The sequence below is a fragment of the Nicotiana tomentosiformis genome, chromosome 10 (genome assembly GCF_000390325.3).
Source record: "Nicotiana tomentosiformis chromosome 10, ASM39032v3, whole genome shotgun sequence".
In the NCBI taxonomy this organism is placed as follows: domain Eukaryota; kingdom Viridiplantae; phylum Streptophyta; class Magnoliopsida; order Solanales; family Solanaceae; genus Nicotiana; species Nicotiana tomentosiformis.
This window is the reverse complement of record NC_090821.1, coordinates 37393578-37408510: the sequence shown is the minus strand read 5'-3', so window position 1 is coordinate 37408510 and position 14933 is coordinate 37393578. Positions and strand designations below refer to the sequence as shown.

Below are 14933 nucleotides of genomic sequence, written 5' to 3'. Positions count from 1 at the left end.
AGGCTATCAGTCTTGAATCTAATAGTTAGTACTGAGGAAGGGTTGGTCAAAAAAGTCAATAAGCCATTTGATGAGGTCAATGTGATTGAAATTGATGAAGGTCCCAGTAATTTTTGATGTACAACTCAGTGGCTAAGATCTCGATCTTGGTAATTAGAAAGCACATCCTTTCCTCACCAGGAAGGAGTTTTGGTAACCTATTTTGTCATCTTTTCTACTATCTGATTTATTTTGGGGTTGTAACCCATATTTTATCTTGTTTGTTTTTGTGATTCAAACCGTTATATCCTCTTTTGTCTATCTCAACGAGTTTTGTTAGTAAGTTTTAGTTATGTAAGTCTATCATCTGGGGTTGTTTCGGGGCTTTAATCTAGATTTTGTTCTAATGTTCAAACCTTTCTGTCCTTTGGCTAAATGAGGTTATTGTCTTCTATTATTTCTAGTCAGTTTGTTTTGTTTTTTTTTCTTATATATTGTTTTTTTCACGCTAGTTTTAGTGACATGGCATGTATGCTGAGTTCTTAGCCAGATCTTGAAAGTTAGTCTAATCATGGAATAAGGAAACACAATTTTGAATATGATAAAAAAGATGCATTTGAGGAAACAAGTGAAGATTCACGCATTCTAAGATAAACTGAAGTTTGAATTGAGTAATATTGAGGTAGTTAGTCTAGGAAGTCAAGAGGTTGATAAGACTACACAACAATGAGATGTTTCTTGAGAAATTTTAGGTAGATCAGTTAGTGTTGAAATGCATCCCTCCATATTAAGATAAGGTTGAGTCAAGTCTGCTTCGAGCTAGCAAGGGTCATTCCTTGGGATAAAGGTATTGCCCATTGGCACTTTTTGTTTGTGTTTATGCCAAGATATTGTGTATGGTTCTTTGCTTATCTTTAATTGCATATTTTGTACTTGGCATGTTCAAAGTTGGAATGACGAAGGCATTTTGTTCTGCTACCCAAATACTTTTATCCTTTTTTAAGAAAATATACCACTAGGCTAGCTGCCTAGTGGCTAATATATAAATATAAAGCCAAAATGGGTACAAACTTTACAAAATGTCTAAGCCAATGCAAAAATGTAAACTACTAATAGTTAATACAAAGTAGCAAGATGTATGCATCTATCTCCAAGTAGTGTAAGTGAATCCAATAGCCAAGGGAAAATACCAAGTAGCACCTCTAAAGCTCTTACCAGGCTCCAGGGTATGCATTCCATTGAACAATCCAATGGAAAAGGCTAATATGAATTCCAGATAAATACACCAATGTATAGAAGCAATCCGAAACTGCCAAATCAGTATGTCCAGCTTGTTCTCTTCTATCTTGATCTCCATTTCACAGCAAATACACCCTGTTTAAACTCAGACATGACACTTGCAGGCCAGTCTCTCAAACCTGTACATACAGAAGTATAACACACCAACTACCAGCTTAATACTATAGGGGTATATACTGCCTTCTCATCTCCAGAATGAGTATGAAACCACACTCGTACCACTAGAAAATGATGGAACAATATACCCCCTATGATGTCTATAACAATATGCAGTAGTAGTTCTTGTGACTTAGCATAAATGCCATTGTCCAATCTACATCCACACAGTATATGATCATACACTGAATGTGTAGTAATGACTGTCCTTCGTGCAGTAGTATCATCATATAATAGACAGTACAACGTCCTAATAAGAAAGGAGGTATCATCTTGTAAGTTTGCATTTGATCTACTGACTTGCATGTTGTCCCTAATGATTCTACACAGTGTAAAACTACCTCCAGACTAAGCATGTTGCCATGCTAATACCACTGGAAAGTCGTTGCATACTATACAGATAAGAGAAGAAGAAAGTGCAATGACAAGAACAAGCAGTGAACTCAGGGACTCCTTCATCAGTCTGGTGCTTTTCTTTTGGCAATCTTGACCCTAAGGTTAGGGATTTGAGCTTTTTCCATGTTCACCAGTGTTTTTGCTTCAATAGGTAGATCCTGAAAAGAGTGATATGTGACTGTACCTGCAAAAGAAAAAACCAGGTTAGCTAAAAAATCAGCAACTTCATTGCCCTCCCTTAGCACATGCTGAAAGGGTACATTGTAGTTGCTCTTGATCTCCATTATCTTCCTTACTTACGGCCCTAAACACCAAGGAGATTCCCATTCCCCATCAATAATCTTCCTCATCACCAAAAAATCAGTCTCCATAATAAGAGGATGCAGCTGCCTTTCCACACAATATACCAGCCCTTCTAATATTGCCTTAACTTTTGCCACTATATTTGTTGTTTCCCTATCACCTCAGCCTTGGCATATACCACATTACCAGCACAATCTCTCACACAAAAGCCATAGGAACTAGGTCAAGGATTGCCTCTAGATGCACCATCAGTGTTACATTTGAACCACCCTTCATAAGGAAGTTGCCTTGTTACTCTCTTCGTTACAATATATGGCTTGTAGCCTTCAAAAGATCTGATCATATCTGGCCATAAGAGAGGAATGTTTGGGAGCCATGGATATCTCACTCTTGCTAGATAATGTAGTGTCTTGTTCACCTCGTGAATTAACCTATTGCAAGACACTGAACCTCCATACTTCATAGTATTTCTCCTCTTCCAAATTTCCCATATAATGATTGCTGGAGCTGCTTGAAACAATGGCTTAAGTTTGGGGCAGCATGGTGTATTCTACTATGCTCTTATTACTTGATGAACCTGCACCAAATTCACTACCAATCCTGCTGCCTGAAGGAAAGTCTTCCACACCTTAATTGCAGTATCACTTGTTAAGAACAAGTGTTGAAATGAATCTTATTTTAGTTGTAAACAACACCAGCACTTTGATACCACCATGTAACCACTTCTCTTCCACAAATAATCAGTAGGGATCTTACCTTTCCATAGTCTTCATAAGAAGAAGGAGATCTTGAAAGATAAACCTTTAGTCCACAGCTTGTTAAACTCAGAATTAGGTGGTTCCCTATGTCTTAGAATTCTCCAAGCACTACTAACTGAAAATTTACCTAAAGGAGTAGGCATCCATCTTGGAGTATCCCATTATTCATTTGTATTGTCAAATTTTGCTTCCAGTCTAATAGGATCAGCAATATCCCTTGGGAAGGATTGCTCCAGGAGTTTCTCATTCGATCCATCATCAGCTCTCAAGTCAGCTACTTCATGTAGTTCTTCATTGATTGGAAAGTCTGGAGGAACAACATGATATTAAGCTCCTAATACAGTCCAATTCTCATGCCAAACATTAGTTGATCCCCTATTCATTTCCCATGATATTTTATGCTCAACCTCTTCCCTAGCCTCCAACATTTTCCTCCATACATGAGACCCCATTCCAAATTAAATAACTATTTGCATCTCTTTCTTACAGTATTTATTCCACATAAAATTAGACCATAAGGACTTTGAGGTCCTAAACATCCACCATAGCTTGGAAAATAATGCTTTGGAGACATCAAACAGTGATCTAAAATCTACTCATCCTTCCTCCTTAGGTAGGCAAAGATTTTGCCATTTTGTCCAATGTCTACTTCTTCCTTCCTCCTTGTTATTCCGGAAAAACCTGGCAAAGGTTTTATGTAGATGTTCAAGTACATTATCAGGTGGATCAAGTACATATAGGATATGTGTAGGCATGCTTTGTAGGACACTAGATATCAAAGTAGCTTTTCCCCCATATGACAGTAGTTTCCCTTTCCAAGAATGTAGCTCTGCCTTTACCTTCTTTATCAGATCACTGTAGTAATCCTTCCTTCTTCTTGTGTAGAATATTTGACATCCAAGATAGGTCAATGGAAACTCACCCCTTGTGAATCCAGTAATAGCCCCCATAGAATTTAACAATGTTCCAACCACATTATAATGCATATAAAAGGAACTCTTTGCCTTGTTGATCATTTGGCCGGAAGTGTGCTCATACTTGGACAAAACTTCTATAATATTTTCTAAAGAGTATGAATCAGCAGAAGCAAAGATTATAGTGTCATAAACATAGGCTAAGTGATTTGATGTATCAGTCCACTTAGGCATGCCAAAGCCTTTAAACCTCTTGTCTTCAAATAGCTTATTCAAAGACCCCAGACAATACTTCTACTGAAAGTATAAACAATGCTGGAGACAGAGGATCTCCTTGCTTGACACCTTTTGTGGAGTGAAAAAAGTCTGAAGCTTGACCATTAATCAGAACTGAGTACCAGCTGTTGGCAAGTAGATTCCACACCATGTTGATGAAGCATTCTGGAAACCCCATTTTCCTTAACGCATGCATCAAGTACTTTCACGACACCCTATCATATGCCTTTGCCATATAAAGTTTGATGACTACATTGGTAGGTTTTCTCCTTAATCTTTTGTCACTAACAATCTCTTGAGTTAACAAAATGTTTTCAAATATACTTCTCCCCTTGACAAAGCCTGATTGATTGGAAGAGATAAAAGTAGGTAGTATCTTCTCCAGCCTATCATGAACAACTCTCGAGATTACTTTGCTTATGAAATTGCTCAAACATATAGTTCTGAGTTCAGAGAATGTTTGGACCATTGGCCTTTTTGGTAGCAACACAAGGTTTGTGTGAGTTATAGACTTAGGTAAAGAACATCCTATATAAACCAGTTTCAGCATATTGTGTATGTCTTCCCCTACTATATCCCAGCATACTTGAAAGAAAATACTAGTGAAGCTATCTGGACCACTTGTACTCTCACCACTCAATGCAAACACTGCTGCCTTCACCTCCTCTCTTGTAGGACTTATACAAAGTTCTAAATTCTGCTCACTAGATACCATTGTAGGCACATTGTTTAGGAGTTCATAGCTTGTAGGGTCATCTTCTTATGTGAAGTGCTTCTGGAAAATTTCAACTGCAGCATCAGACATCAAAACTTGTGAATCAATCCATGCACCATCATTATTCTGAATTCTCTTCAACTGGAGTTTTTGCCTTTTACCATTGACATGATTGTGGAAAAATCTGGTATTTCTGTCCCCTTCTGCAAACCATGTCATTCCTGCTTTTTGTTTCCAATACTGCTCCTCAATGCTCAAGTACTTCTTTAATTCAGCTTGAGCTTGTTGAAGTATTATTCTATTCTCCAATGTTCGCTATTCTTCAAACAACATTTCCTTCACTCTAACCACATATTCTCTAATAGCTAATTACTTGAAAATATCCCCATAAGTGAGCTTGCTATATTTAGAGAGAGCAATCTTAACCCTCTTTAGCTTCTTCTTGAGTATTAAGAAAGTATCTCCAGTGAAGTCAGCCATCCAATTATGTATAATCACCTCCGTAAAAGATTCATGTTTGGTCCAGAAGTTCAAGAACTTGAATGGTATAATAAATTGTAAAGCCTGATCACCATAACTCATCAAAAGTTGAGCATGATCTGAGCCTGTTCTTATGAGATGCTTCACTTCTATATTGGCAAATAGGGCCTGGAAAGGCAAATTCACAAAAATTCTGTCCAAACATTTGAAAATACATTCTGCATTAGGTCTCCCATTCCACCAAGTAAAGGGGCTGCCTTTTGTATCTAAGATCAAAGTGTTCACAAGAGTTAACACAAAAGGCAAAATCTTCAGACTCTGGGGGGTACGCTGGCAATCTTCCTATCTTCTCCTCTTTACTAAGAGTCACATTAAAATCCCCTCCTACCACCCAAGGTAACTCCATATCCCTAGCAAGGTAGTATAGATTATCCCACAATTCTAATCTTTCCAGTGATGAGCACTTTGCATATACAAAGGTCATCATAATGTGCTTACCAATGTCTTGATGGTACACCTTGATGATTAACTGCTACTCAATATCAATCAACAAATCCCATTCCACAACAACATAAAAGAATAATCATATCTTTCCATTAATATTTGATATTTGCAGCTTCCATACCTAGCCTCTTTCTGTAATTCTGAATAAATCTCTCCTTTTGAAATGGCTCTATAAGTGCGACAATGAAAAAACTATGTTCCCTCTGCATGTTGATAACTCTCTGAAAGGTCTATTGTGTCTTAACAGACCTTATGTTCCATATTAATGTTTTAATCATCATCTTGTTGTTCAGGCTGCCCCCTTGGGCAATATTCTTGTAGGTTGAAGTCGCTCCTTAGCTTGTGTTTGCTTCTTTCCTTTCTTTCCACTTCTAGATGAAATCCTAGGTGACAAATCTCCTTCCCTTGCTACCCCTTTAAGATTTCCAACAGTAGGCTCATCATCACCTTCATCTTCTAACTGTTGTTGATCCACTAATGCATTATGACTATCCTCAGGCAGTACCTTGTGTGTAATGATATCATGGAGCACCTGATTCAGATATTTCAATGCTGCATTGATCTGAATTTGCATTGGATAACCAGTACCTGAAGCACATGGCATGGGCAGAGTTTCAATTGCACCTGATTCCCTGGGTACTATAGCCTGCTCCAGCTGCTCATGCTTCATAGATGAATCCTTAAATACCTCAGCACCATTACCTTTAACAACTAAAGACTCTTGTATAGCTCTAAATCGAAGCTCATAGACAGAATCTAAGCTAGGGTTCTCTGTGGCAGGATTCCCAGGAATTACCGTTCCATTGAACTCACCAGCCTTACCACCAGCTGTGTGAAGTTTTGACCCAACTGTATTCTCCAAACCATCCACATTAAAAGTCCTAGCTTGAATATTCCCTGAAACCTCCACCGAACCATCATCAACATTGATCAAAACTACCTCAACACTTCTAGTATTTACTGTTCCATTGGATTGCTTCTTAGCTGATGCTGCAGTAGATGATCCTCCTTGATTACTGACTTCTTTTGTTGCTCCTCTATCACCCCCAGCTGGTGTAATTAATTTTTGTAAACTACAGTTCAATTTATCATCAACACTAGGTTTTTGATTCCTAAGGTTTACTGCAACATCTGTTTCAATCAAGTCTCCTATTTGCTTTTGCTTGTCAGTGTCGCCTTCTTTTTATTTGCTTCCTGTATTCATTGTTTTATGTGTTTTAGCTTCCATATTATCAACTTCATTACTCCATAGTGATTTTCCAGAATTAACTTCAATATTCTCCTCCTTTTGACCAGAATCCACATAAGTTTGAGAAAGAACCTCATGGCACGAATGATTGATTGTAGCTACTACTTAAATTTTGTTCTTTCTCTTCCCATTATGAGCTTCCTTCTCATTAGTATTCTCAATGATATGGCATGTATTGTCTCGTTGATATTTATTCCTTCTTGCTTGCATCCACTCGCATTTAGCATGATTTACAATAGGTTTTCCCAGAACTTTATCACTTGCAAGAACCTTGGTTGAGGCAGCTGCAGTACCTACGATCTCCTTACCATTATTTTGATCAACAGTAGCCTCATCATATCTCTTGTGTAATTCTAGATGAACAATACAATACTCAACTTTATTATGCCCTTGTTTCTTGCAGGCCTTACAGTATTTTGGCAAGTAATCTTATTTAATTTTAATCCACTTAGATTCCTCCGGTCTAGTTTCATCTTCCTCTTATACAATCTTAATTCTTTGAGAGAATTTTGCAAGTAAATTTACCTTCACCTTAACCGTAGCACAACTAGGTCGTGTGCCATTTTGAGTTGCCAAGCATACATTAAGTGGATTACCTACTGCTTTTTTCCAAAGAAAACACAAACTCCCTACCAATGAAATTTGGAGGCAGCTCAGGAAAGCTTATCCACGCTATTGCAATAGGTATTTCTTCATCAGGATTCCACTAAGGGTTCCACTTTGTGCATCGCATCTGCCACATCTCACTTTGGACTTTCAAATAGAAAGCAGGTTTTGATAGCAAGTGTACATAATCTTCAAGCAAAGATATTCTAATTAACACATGATTATCCTCAATGAGACCTAATGAACACGCCCCTTTCAATTTATACTGGATTAGGATTGCGTTACGTAACTCTTGAATCACTGGCGTGCCGTATGAAAATTTTCCAAGGACTGCCAATGTTAACTTTTGTTGAACGATGAATTGCATCACTTCTGCCTTCTTCTATCTAATCACAGGCTCACCATGGAGATATTCAACAGTTTTGATAGGAACAACGGGTAGATTTTGCATGGGAGTATTCAATGAACTAGGTTGTAATAATTGTGCGTAGTTTATCGGTTGACTAGGGTTTGTAGAGGTTGTTTTAGCCTGGGGGATGGTAGGGATGACTGACCATCCTCAAAAGGAGGCTGAACAGTGGTCGGAGACGCCATGAAAGAGGTGCTCGAGCTTTGACAGAGTGTCGTCACAATTTGCTAGGGTTACACGCGGACTTATTCTGCCTTCCTTTTTATATCATAATATTTTTATCCTTTGTTACCCCTCTTTTGCAATCGGAAATAAGGTTAGAAAAGAAAAATTAAAAAAAGTACAAAAAAAAAGAGAGAGAAGAAAAAGCAAAAAAAAAAAAGAAAAAAGAAAGAAAAAAAGAAAGAGAGAAAAGAGAATAAAGAAAAAAAATAAATTGTAGTTTGAACTATGTTCGACCTGATTTCTTTAAAGGATAGGTAAGCAGCCTTACTTTATGATTCGGTTCCAACAAAATAAAAATCTAAAAAATTCCCCATACTCAAAGAAACTGGAGCGGATGTTTTAGTTTTGCTATAAGATCTGATTCCAAAAGTTATAATTTTAAACCCTTTCATCTTAAATTATTTTGAGCCTTTATGCCACCCTTTCTTTCTAACCTTGACCAAAAGCCTATATTACGGTCCAAAGAAAGACCTTTCGATCAATCTTTGAGGATGCCAAATCAAGCGTGAGATAGAGGATCATGGCTAGCACTTTGTCTATGGGCGCCAGGAAAAATAAATAAAATGAGAGTCTTATTAGTGAAAATTCTCACGGGCACCATAAGACGACGATGAGTGAGAGATAAAGAAATAAGAGAGGCTTGATGGTAAAAACCCTTCGGGGCACTACAAGTCAAACGAGAATTGTGAGTTGTATAGAGGAGTTGAATCATTGAAGGCCGGTTTCATAGTGTGAAGGAATGACGTAAACTGAAGGCGTGATTGGTTGGAGAGATTCGACTTATCAATCCAAAATGCATGTCATAATTACTGGAGCTACCTGCTTCACTCAGATAAGTCTCTTTTCCACTCTTCTTCAAATAGTCATCTTTTTTCAAACTTTTCCTTTTTTATTCCTAATTCTCAAAGTCACTTCGCTTTGTTCTTTTGGTTCTATTTTTCTGAGTCTCCTTCAAGTTAGTCTTTGTTAAACAAGCAAGAAAGGACTTCAAAGTCTACTACCAGCTTTTTAATTGCACAAAGCGAAGTTCGGTCAAGCACATCTCAAGTGACATGATTCAGAAGGAGCAATGTGGTGATAACTGAAGTTTAGGTGATCAAGTTATTCTTGAATTTTGAGAAAATACAAAGGCTCAACAATTGTCAGAATGGAAACACAATGCAACAAGTGAGTGTAAGGGATTCAGGTCATTTAGAGGTTTTTGTGGTTGAGGAACCATACTAGTTACGGGACATGGAGAGTTCCTAAAACCTTCTTCAGAAGTCAAATGAACCCCCTTGCTTGGATTTATGGTGCAAACTATGTTTTAGAGTAAAAAAATTTTTTAAGGGACAATTATCTTTTTAAACGGTGACTTGGAATACCGAAATTCATGTCAAGTGACGAATCTGAGAAAATCCTTTTTAAACAATCTTTTGTCACTTTCAATATGAAAACCCTTTAGAGCTTTAAAAATCACCTATCTCTTTTAAAGAGGGTTAAGGTGAAAAAAGAGATGTGACAACAATGTTGCAAGAAAATCTGTGAATTCATTATGGATTCTAGGAATATGCCTGAAATCGATCTTGGTGAATTTCTTACACAATTCCTTCACACAATGCAAGTATGAATGAATCTTGACGTTTGTGGTAGTCCATTTTTCTTGGACTTGGTGGATAAGAAAATCAGAATCTTCTATGACAAATAGTTCTTTAATGTTCATATCGAATGCCATCCTGATCCTAGGATGCATGCTTCATATTTTGCCATATTATTCGTGCGCGGGAACCTTATCTTGGTGAAATCAGATAATCTTGTCCTGATTTAGAGACTAAAACTGCCCCGATCCCTACTCCCTTGAAGTTCGCAGCTCCATTGAAGAACATCCTCTACCACGGGTAAGACTCCGAAATACCTTCGCCTGCGAATAATACCTTTTCATCTGTGAAGTATGTCGTAAGTGGCTCATATTCCTTGTCTACTGGAGATCAGCCAAAGCTTGTTCTGTAATGGCCTTTTGCATCACATACATGATGTCGAATTCACTGAGAATGATATGCCACTTTATTAGCTTTCTAGTTGGCATTGTCTTCTAGAAGATGTGCTTGAGCGGGTAATGTCTGGATATCAGATACGTGGTATATGCTGATAGGTAGTGCCTCAACTTCGGGGAGATCCAAGTTAAAGCACCGCACGTCCGTTCCAACAAGGTATATATGGCTTCATACCGTGTGAATTTATTGCTCAGGTAGTAAATGACCTACTCCTTCTTTCTAGTCTCGTCGTGCTGCCTCAACACGTATCCAAATGCATTATCAAAGACAGAGAGATATAGTAACAACGACTTTCCTAGTTTGGGAGGAACCAACACTGGCCGGCTAGACAAGTATTCCTTGATTCTGTTGAAATCTTTTTGGCATTCCTCCGGCCATTTTGTGGCAGCATCTTTCTTTAATAGCTTGAAAAATAGCTCGCAGATTACTTTTGATTGGGCTATGAACCGCCTGATGTAATTCAATCTCCCGAGGAAGCTCATTACATCCTTCTTGATTTTAGGAAGAGGCAAGTCTTGAATAGCCTTGATCTTTGAGGGGTCTAACTCTATCCCTTTCATGCTGACGATGAAACACAACAGTTTTCGGGGGGACCCCGAATGCACACTTTGCAGGGTTCAACTTCAAATTTTTTCTTCACAACTTTTCGAAGAATTTTTGTAGGTCACTTAAATGATAATACTCTCGCACGACTTCATTATGATGTCATCCACATATACTTCAATTTTCTTGTGCATCATGTCATAAAAAAGTGTGGTAACAACTCTCATGTAGGTGGCACCGGCATTCTTGAGGCCAAATGGCATGACCCTGTAATAGTAGACTCCCCATTGTATGGTGAATGTTGTCTTCTCTACATCTTCTTCGGGCATCAGGATCTGGTGATATCCGACGAAACAATTCACGAATGATTGTAAATCCTATTTTGCATAGTTGCCAATAAGAATGTGAATATTTGGCAGAGGAAAGTCATCCTCGGGATTGGCTTTATTGAGATATCGATTATCCGCACATATCCTAATCTTACCGTCCTCTTTAGTCACCGGTACTATGATAACTAACCAGGTGGGATAGTTCGTGACTCATACCACATTCGCCTCTATTTGCTTGGTGACTTCTTCTTTACTTCTCAGACTCAAATCAGGCTTGAATATTTTGGGTTTCTGCTTGACTGGTGGTTTGGCAGGATCGGTGGGCAATTGATATGAGACAATATCGGTACTCAACCTAGGCATGTCATTATATGACAAAGCAAACACATCAATGTACCACTGAAGTAGCTCCACCAATTCCCTCTTTTGTCCTGCTTCCAGGTGGATGATGATTCAAGTTTCCTTTACTTCTTCATTCCCCATATTGATCACCATAGTCTCCCCGAGGTTAGGCATGTGTTGACTTTGTAACTATTCAATTTCATACAGTAGATTCTCGGACATCATACTTTCATCATATTCCTTGTATTTCGGCTCGTTGTTAACGCTTTGTTCAAAGGTTTCATTACATGTCATAATCCTGGAATGCTGGTTTTTATTAATTTGATCACTGAAAAGAAAAGACGAGTATAAATGAAAATAAAGATAAGTCTGCGCAATACTTTAGGAAAAATAAAATTTTATTTCATTGAAAAGAACGTCTCAGAGTTCAAAGAAGCGGTTTAACAAAAAAGGCATTGGCATGATTCATGTCTCAATTGTACATGTAAATCTCAAATATTGCTGCAATTCCACACTATCAAGACTCTTGGCGAACCAAAGATGGATTGGTTGTCCAATTCTGCAAAGTCTCTCCTGATTCAGCGTCCCTAGTGGTCATTGTCTTGATGTAATCTTTACCGCAATACTCCTTGATCATCGCCATAAATAACCTTCTGATTCCATTGATGATTTCCTCTTCTTGCACTGATCTCTGTACCGAACTCAGAATATGCTCTAGGACGAAACCTTTTATCATATGGGCATTGTTATAGACTCCTCCGATTGTAGGCTGGTATCTTAAACCGGTAGTACCCTTCTACTGCTTCAGTTGGATTGGTTCAGTTAGCTTATCTGATATGGAGCCCAACCTAGATCTTGGCTTGTACCCGTATATCATTATTCCCCTGATCGACATCCCTGACCCATAGGACAATTGTGTGTTGGTGCCATTTATTCTTCTCCATTTTCATTGTCTACATGATCTCGAGCGCATGAAAGGTGACCTCATCCAGCCCCTCTATGAAAGTAACCGAGTGTTCTGAATAAGCTGGATGACTCCATTCTTCATGTATCACTATTTCTTGACAAACCTTTTCAAACACTAAACATTGGTGGAGAGTGGACGGAACTACTCCTACCATGTGTATGCATGGACTTCCTAGTATAATGTTGTAGGAGGAAGAGATATCCATCACTTGGAATAACACAAGGAACTCAACGGGTCCAACTTGCAAATCTTGATAAATTTCCCCAAAGACGTTGCTGCCTCAAAACTTGACCAGCATCCTATTCTTGCAACTAGAGAGGAACAATTCATAACCCTTCAAATCCCGGATGATTTTTTCAGACAATGGAGAAACCATAATTTTATCCATATCCATTTTGGTGTTATCCGAATCGCTTTGACATATCATGAAAAAAAGGTCAACTTGTTGTTTCTCGCCTTTCTCTTCTGGATACAAGATACTATGAGTACTAACATACAAATCTGGATATTGCAGAAGTTACCTTAAATGCCGGGACGGTCTTCATAACTATCTTTCCAAATTTGAACATGTCCCTCTATGATCCATACTTAACCAAAGCATTAAAAATCAAAATCCAAATCCAAGGAGCCCTACAGGCCAAAGATGCGAACCAAGCCACTCTTCATCATCAAATGGAGTGGCGGGTCCAAAATCATGCCATGGATCTCTGCCTTCCCGGAGAAGAAAATATTTTTCCCTTAAATATTGATGCTACTAAAAGAAACACCATGTGCACTCAAATATTCAAACAAATTTCTAGAAATGAGCTCATTAAAATCCTTCCCGACTCCTAGATCATAAATTATGAAAAGTTAAGAGAACCAGAGGAATCTCTACAGTCTGATTAGTCAACTTTTGCCAAGAGAAATGATAAAACCGTTTCCATAAGCTTTGATTATTTTCAGCTGAAAAAACCCAATAAAACCATCTTTTCCTGTCAAATATTTCAACCCAAAGATAGAGACCCCGAAGAAAATCCCTCCTGGAATATACAAACCATCATGGAAGAACATGACTAGATCAAGCATTTCAACAAAGAAGGAAAAGGATTTTGGTGGTTCAAATGCCCTTTTACATCCCAGTGCACATGGGATCTTGGTTGCGACTCTCAAGACTATTTTGAAGATATGATTGGAGAATATGATGAACACTACCTGTATCATTGGAATAAACTTGACCTCAATAATACCAAACCAAAAACCTAGAAAAGGGAGAAAACCACTGAAAAATAATTTTGAGCTAGATATGAAAATAAAGATCCTTCTATTGGCTTACTAAGCCGTTCAGGTAAATATGATTTTTTTGTCAGTTACAAATCCCAAAAATGGCCGAAATTACCAGAAAAATTTGCTCCAAGTTGGAAAATAGTGAAATAACACCCGAACCTAAAAACTCCTCAACTCATAATACACCAAAGCCCACAAATCCACAAATATTCATGCTAAGTCCTTCAAGCTTCAGTCATACCCAAGGTTTTCCGTCACTTCAACCTTTTGTAAAAGAGGGTATCAGCCATGCTCCAAATATTCCCAAAAAAATAATAATGCTACCCTCTAGAGAAAAATCCCCCAAAGAGTGATATTGAGGCAATAATGAATTGGCAATCAAAAAATGCGATCTGTCAAAAGAAAGTACTGAATAATATTGGCAACACCATAAGAAAGGTGGCCCATACACAAAATAAAATGATGAGCAAAGTAGAAACAATTGAGAAAAAGGTGGAGCAGACATCGTCTCAACATGCAGGACTAATCAAAGCTCTAGAACAAAGGTTGACAAACTTACAATATGAGCGTTGTCTGCCAGGAACCTCACCTTTTCAATTCTTCCAACAACAACAAAAGGAGACAATTGCCATCAAGGAACAAATTCAACTTTTGAAAATGACCGCTTTGAGTTACAAAAAACTCCAGGTTTTCTAAAAGTCAACCTTCTTCCCTATGTCGTCACAAGCATACACCCTGCCTAAATTGGACTACACCTTTTTAACTTTCCCTACTACCTCACATAATCCTATCTCTTTCACCCAACCCTCAAAAGAACATGAATTTGACATTGCAAAAAACGTTTGTGAAAAGAAAGATGCACTTGCTTCCTAGAAACAACCCAAGAAAAGGCGAGATCAGGAAGAAAGTTCAAAAAGGGCCAATCCTGAGAATTTGATGATTTATGATCAAATGTCTCCAAACTTTTATGTCTCACAACCAAGAAATAAGGCAGAAGAATAGGATACCACTTGGCCCGAATCTCAAAATTCATCAGATGATGATGCTACGGAAGACAGCTCTCAATCAAGCGATGACTCGACACCAAACTCTTCTATAGAAGACTATCCCGTAATATTTGTAAACCTTCCAAGAAAACCAGAAATATCTGAGATAAATGAAGATCAAGATAGCATGAAAGATGA

The 14933-nt window shown here is 38.0% G+C and overlaps 1 protein-coding gene across 1 annotated transcript; it reads right to left on the bottom strand.

Annotated features, from left to right (window-relative positions):
* Positions 1–4841: 4841 nt before the first annotated feature.
* LOC138900026 (uncharacterized) lies at positions 4842–5760 on the bottom strand. Its single transcript, XM_070186726.1, has 3 exons — positions 5518–5760; positions 5170–5444; positions 4842–5094 (listed from the first exon to the last, which is right to left on the bottom strand). The coding sequence occupies exons 1-3, from the start codon at positions 5758–5760 to the stop codon at positions 4842–4844; spliced, it is 771 nt and encodes a 256-aa protein (XP_070042827.1).
* Positions 5761–14933: the final 9173 nt, after the last annotated feature.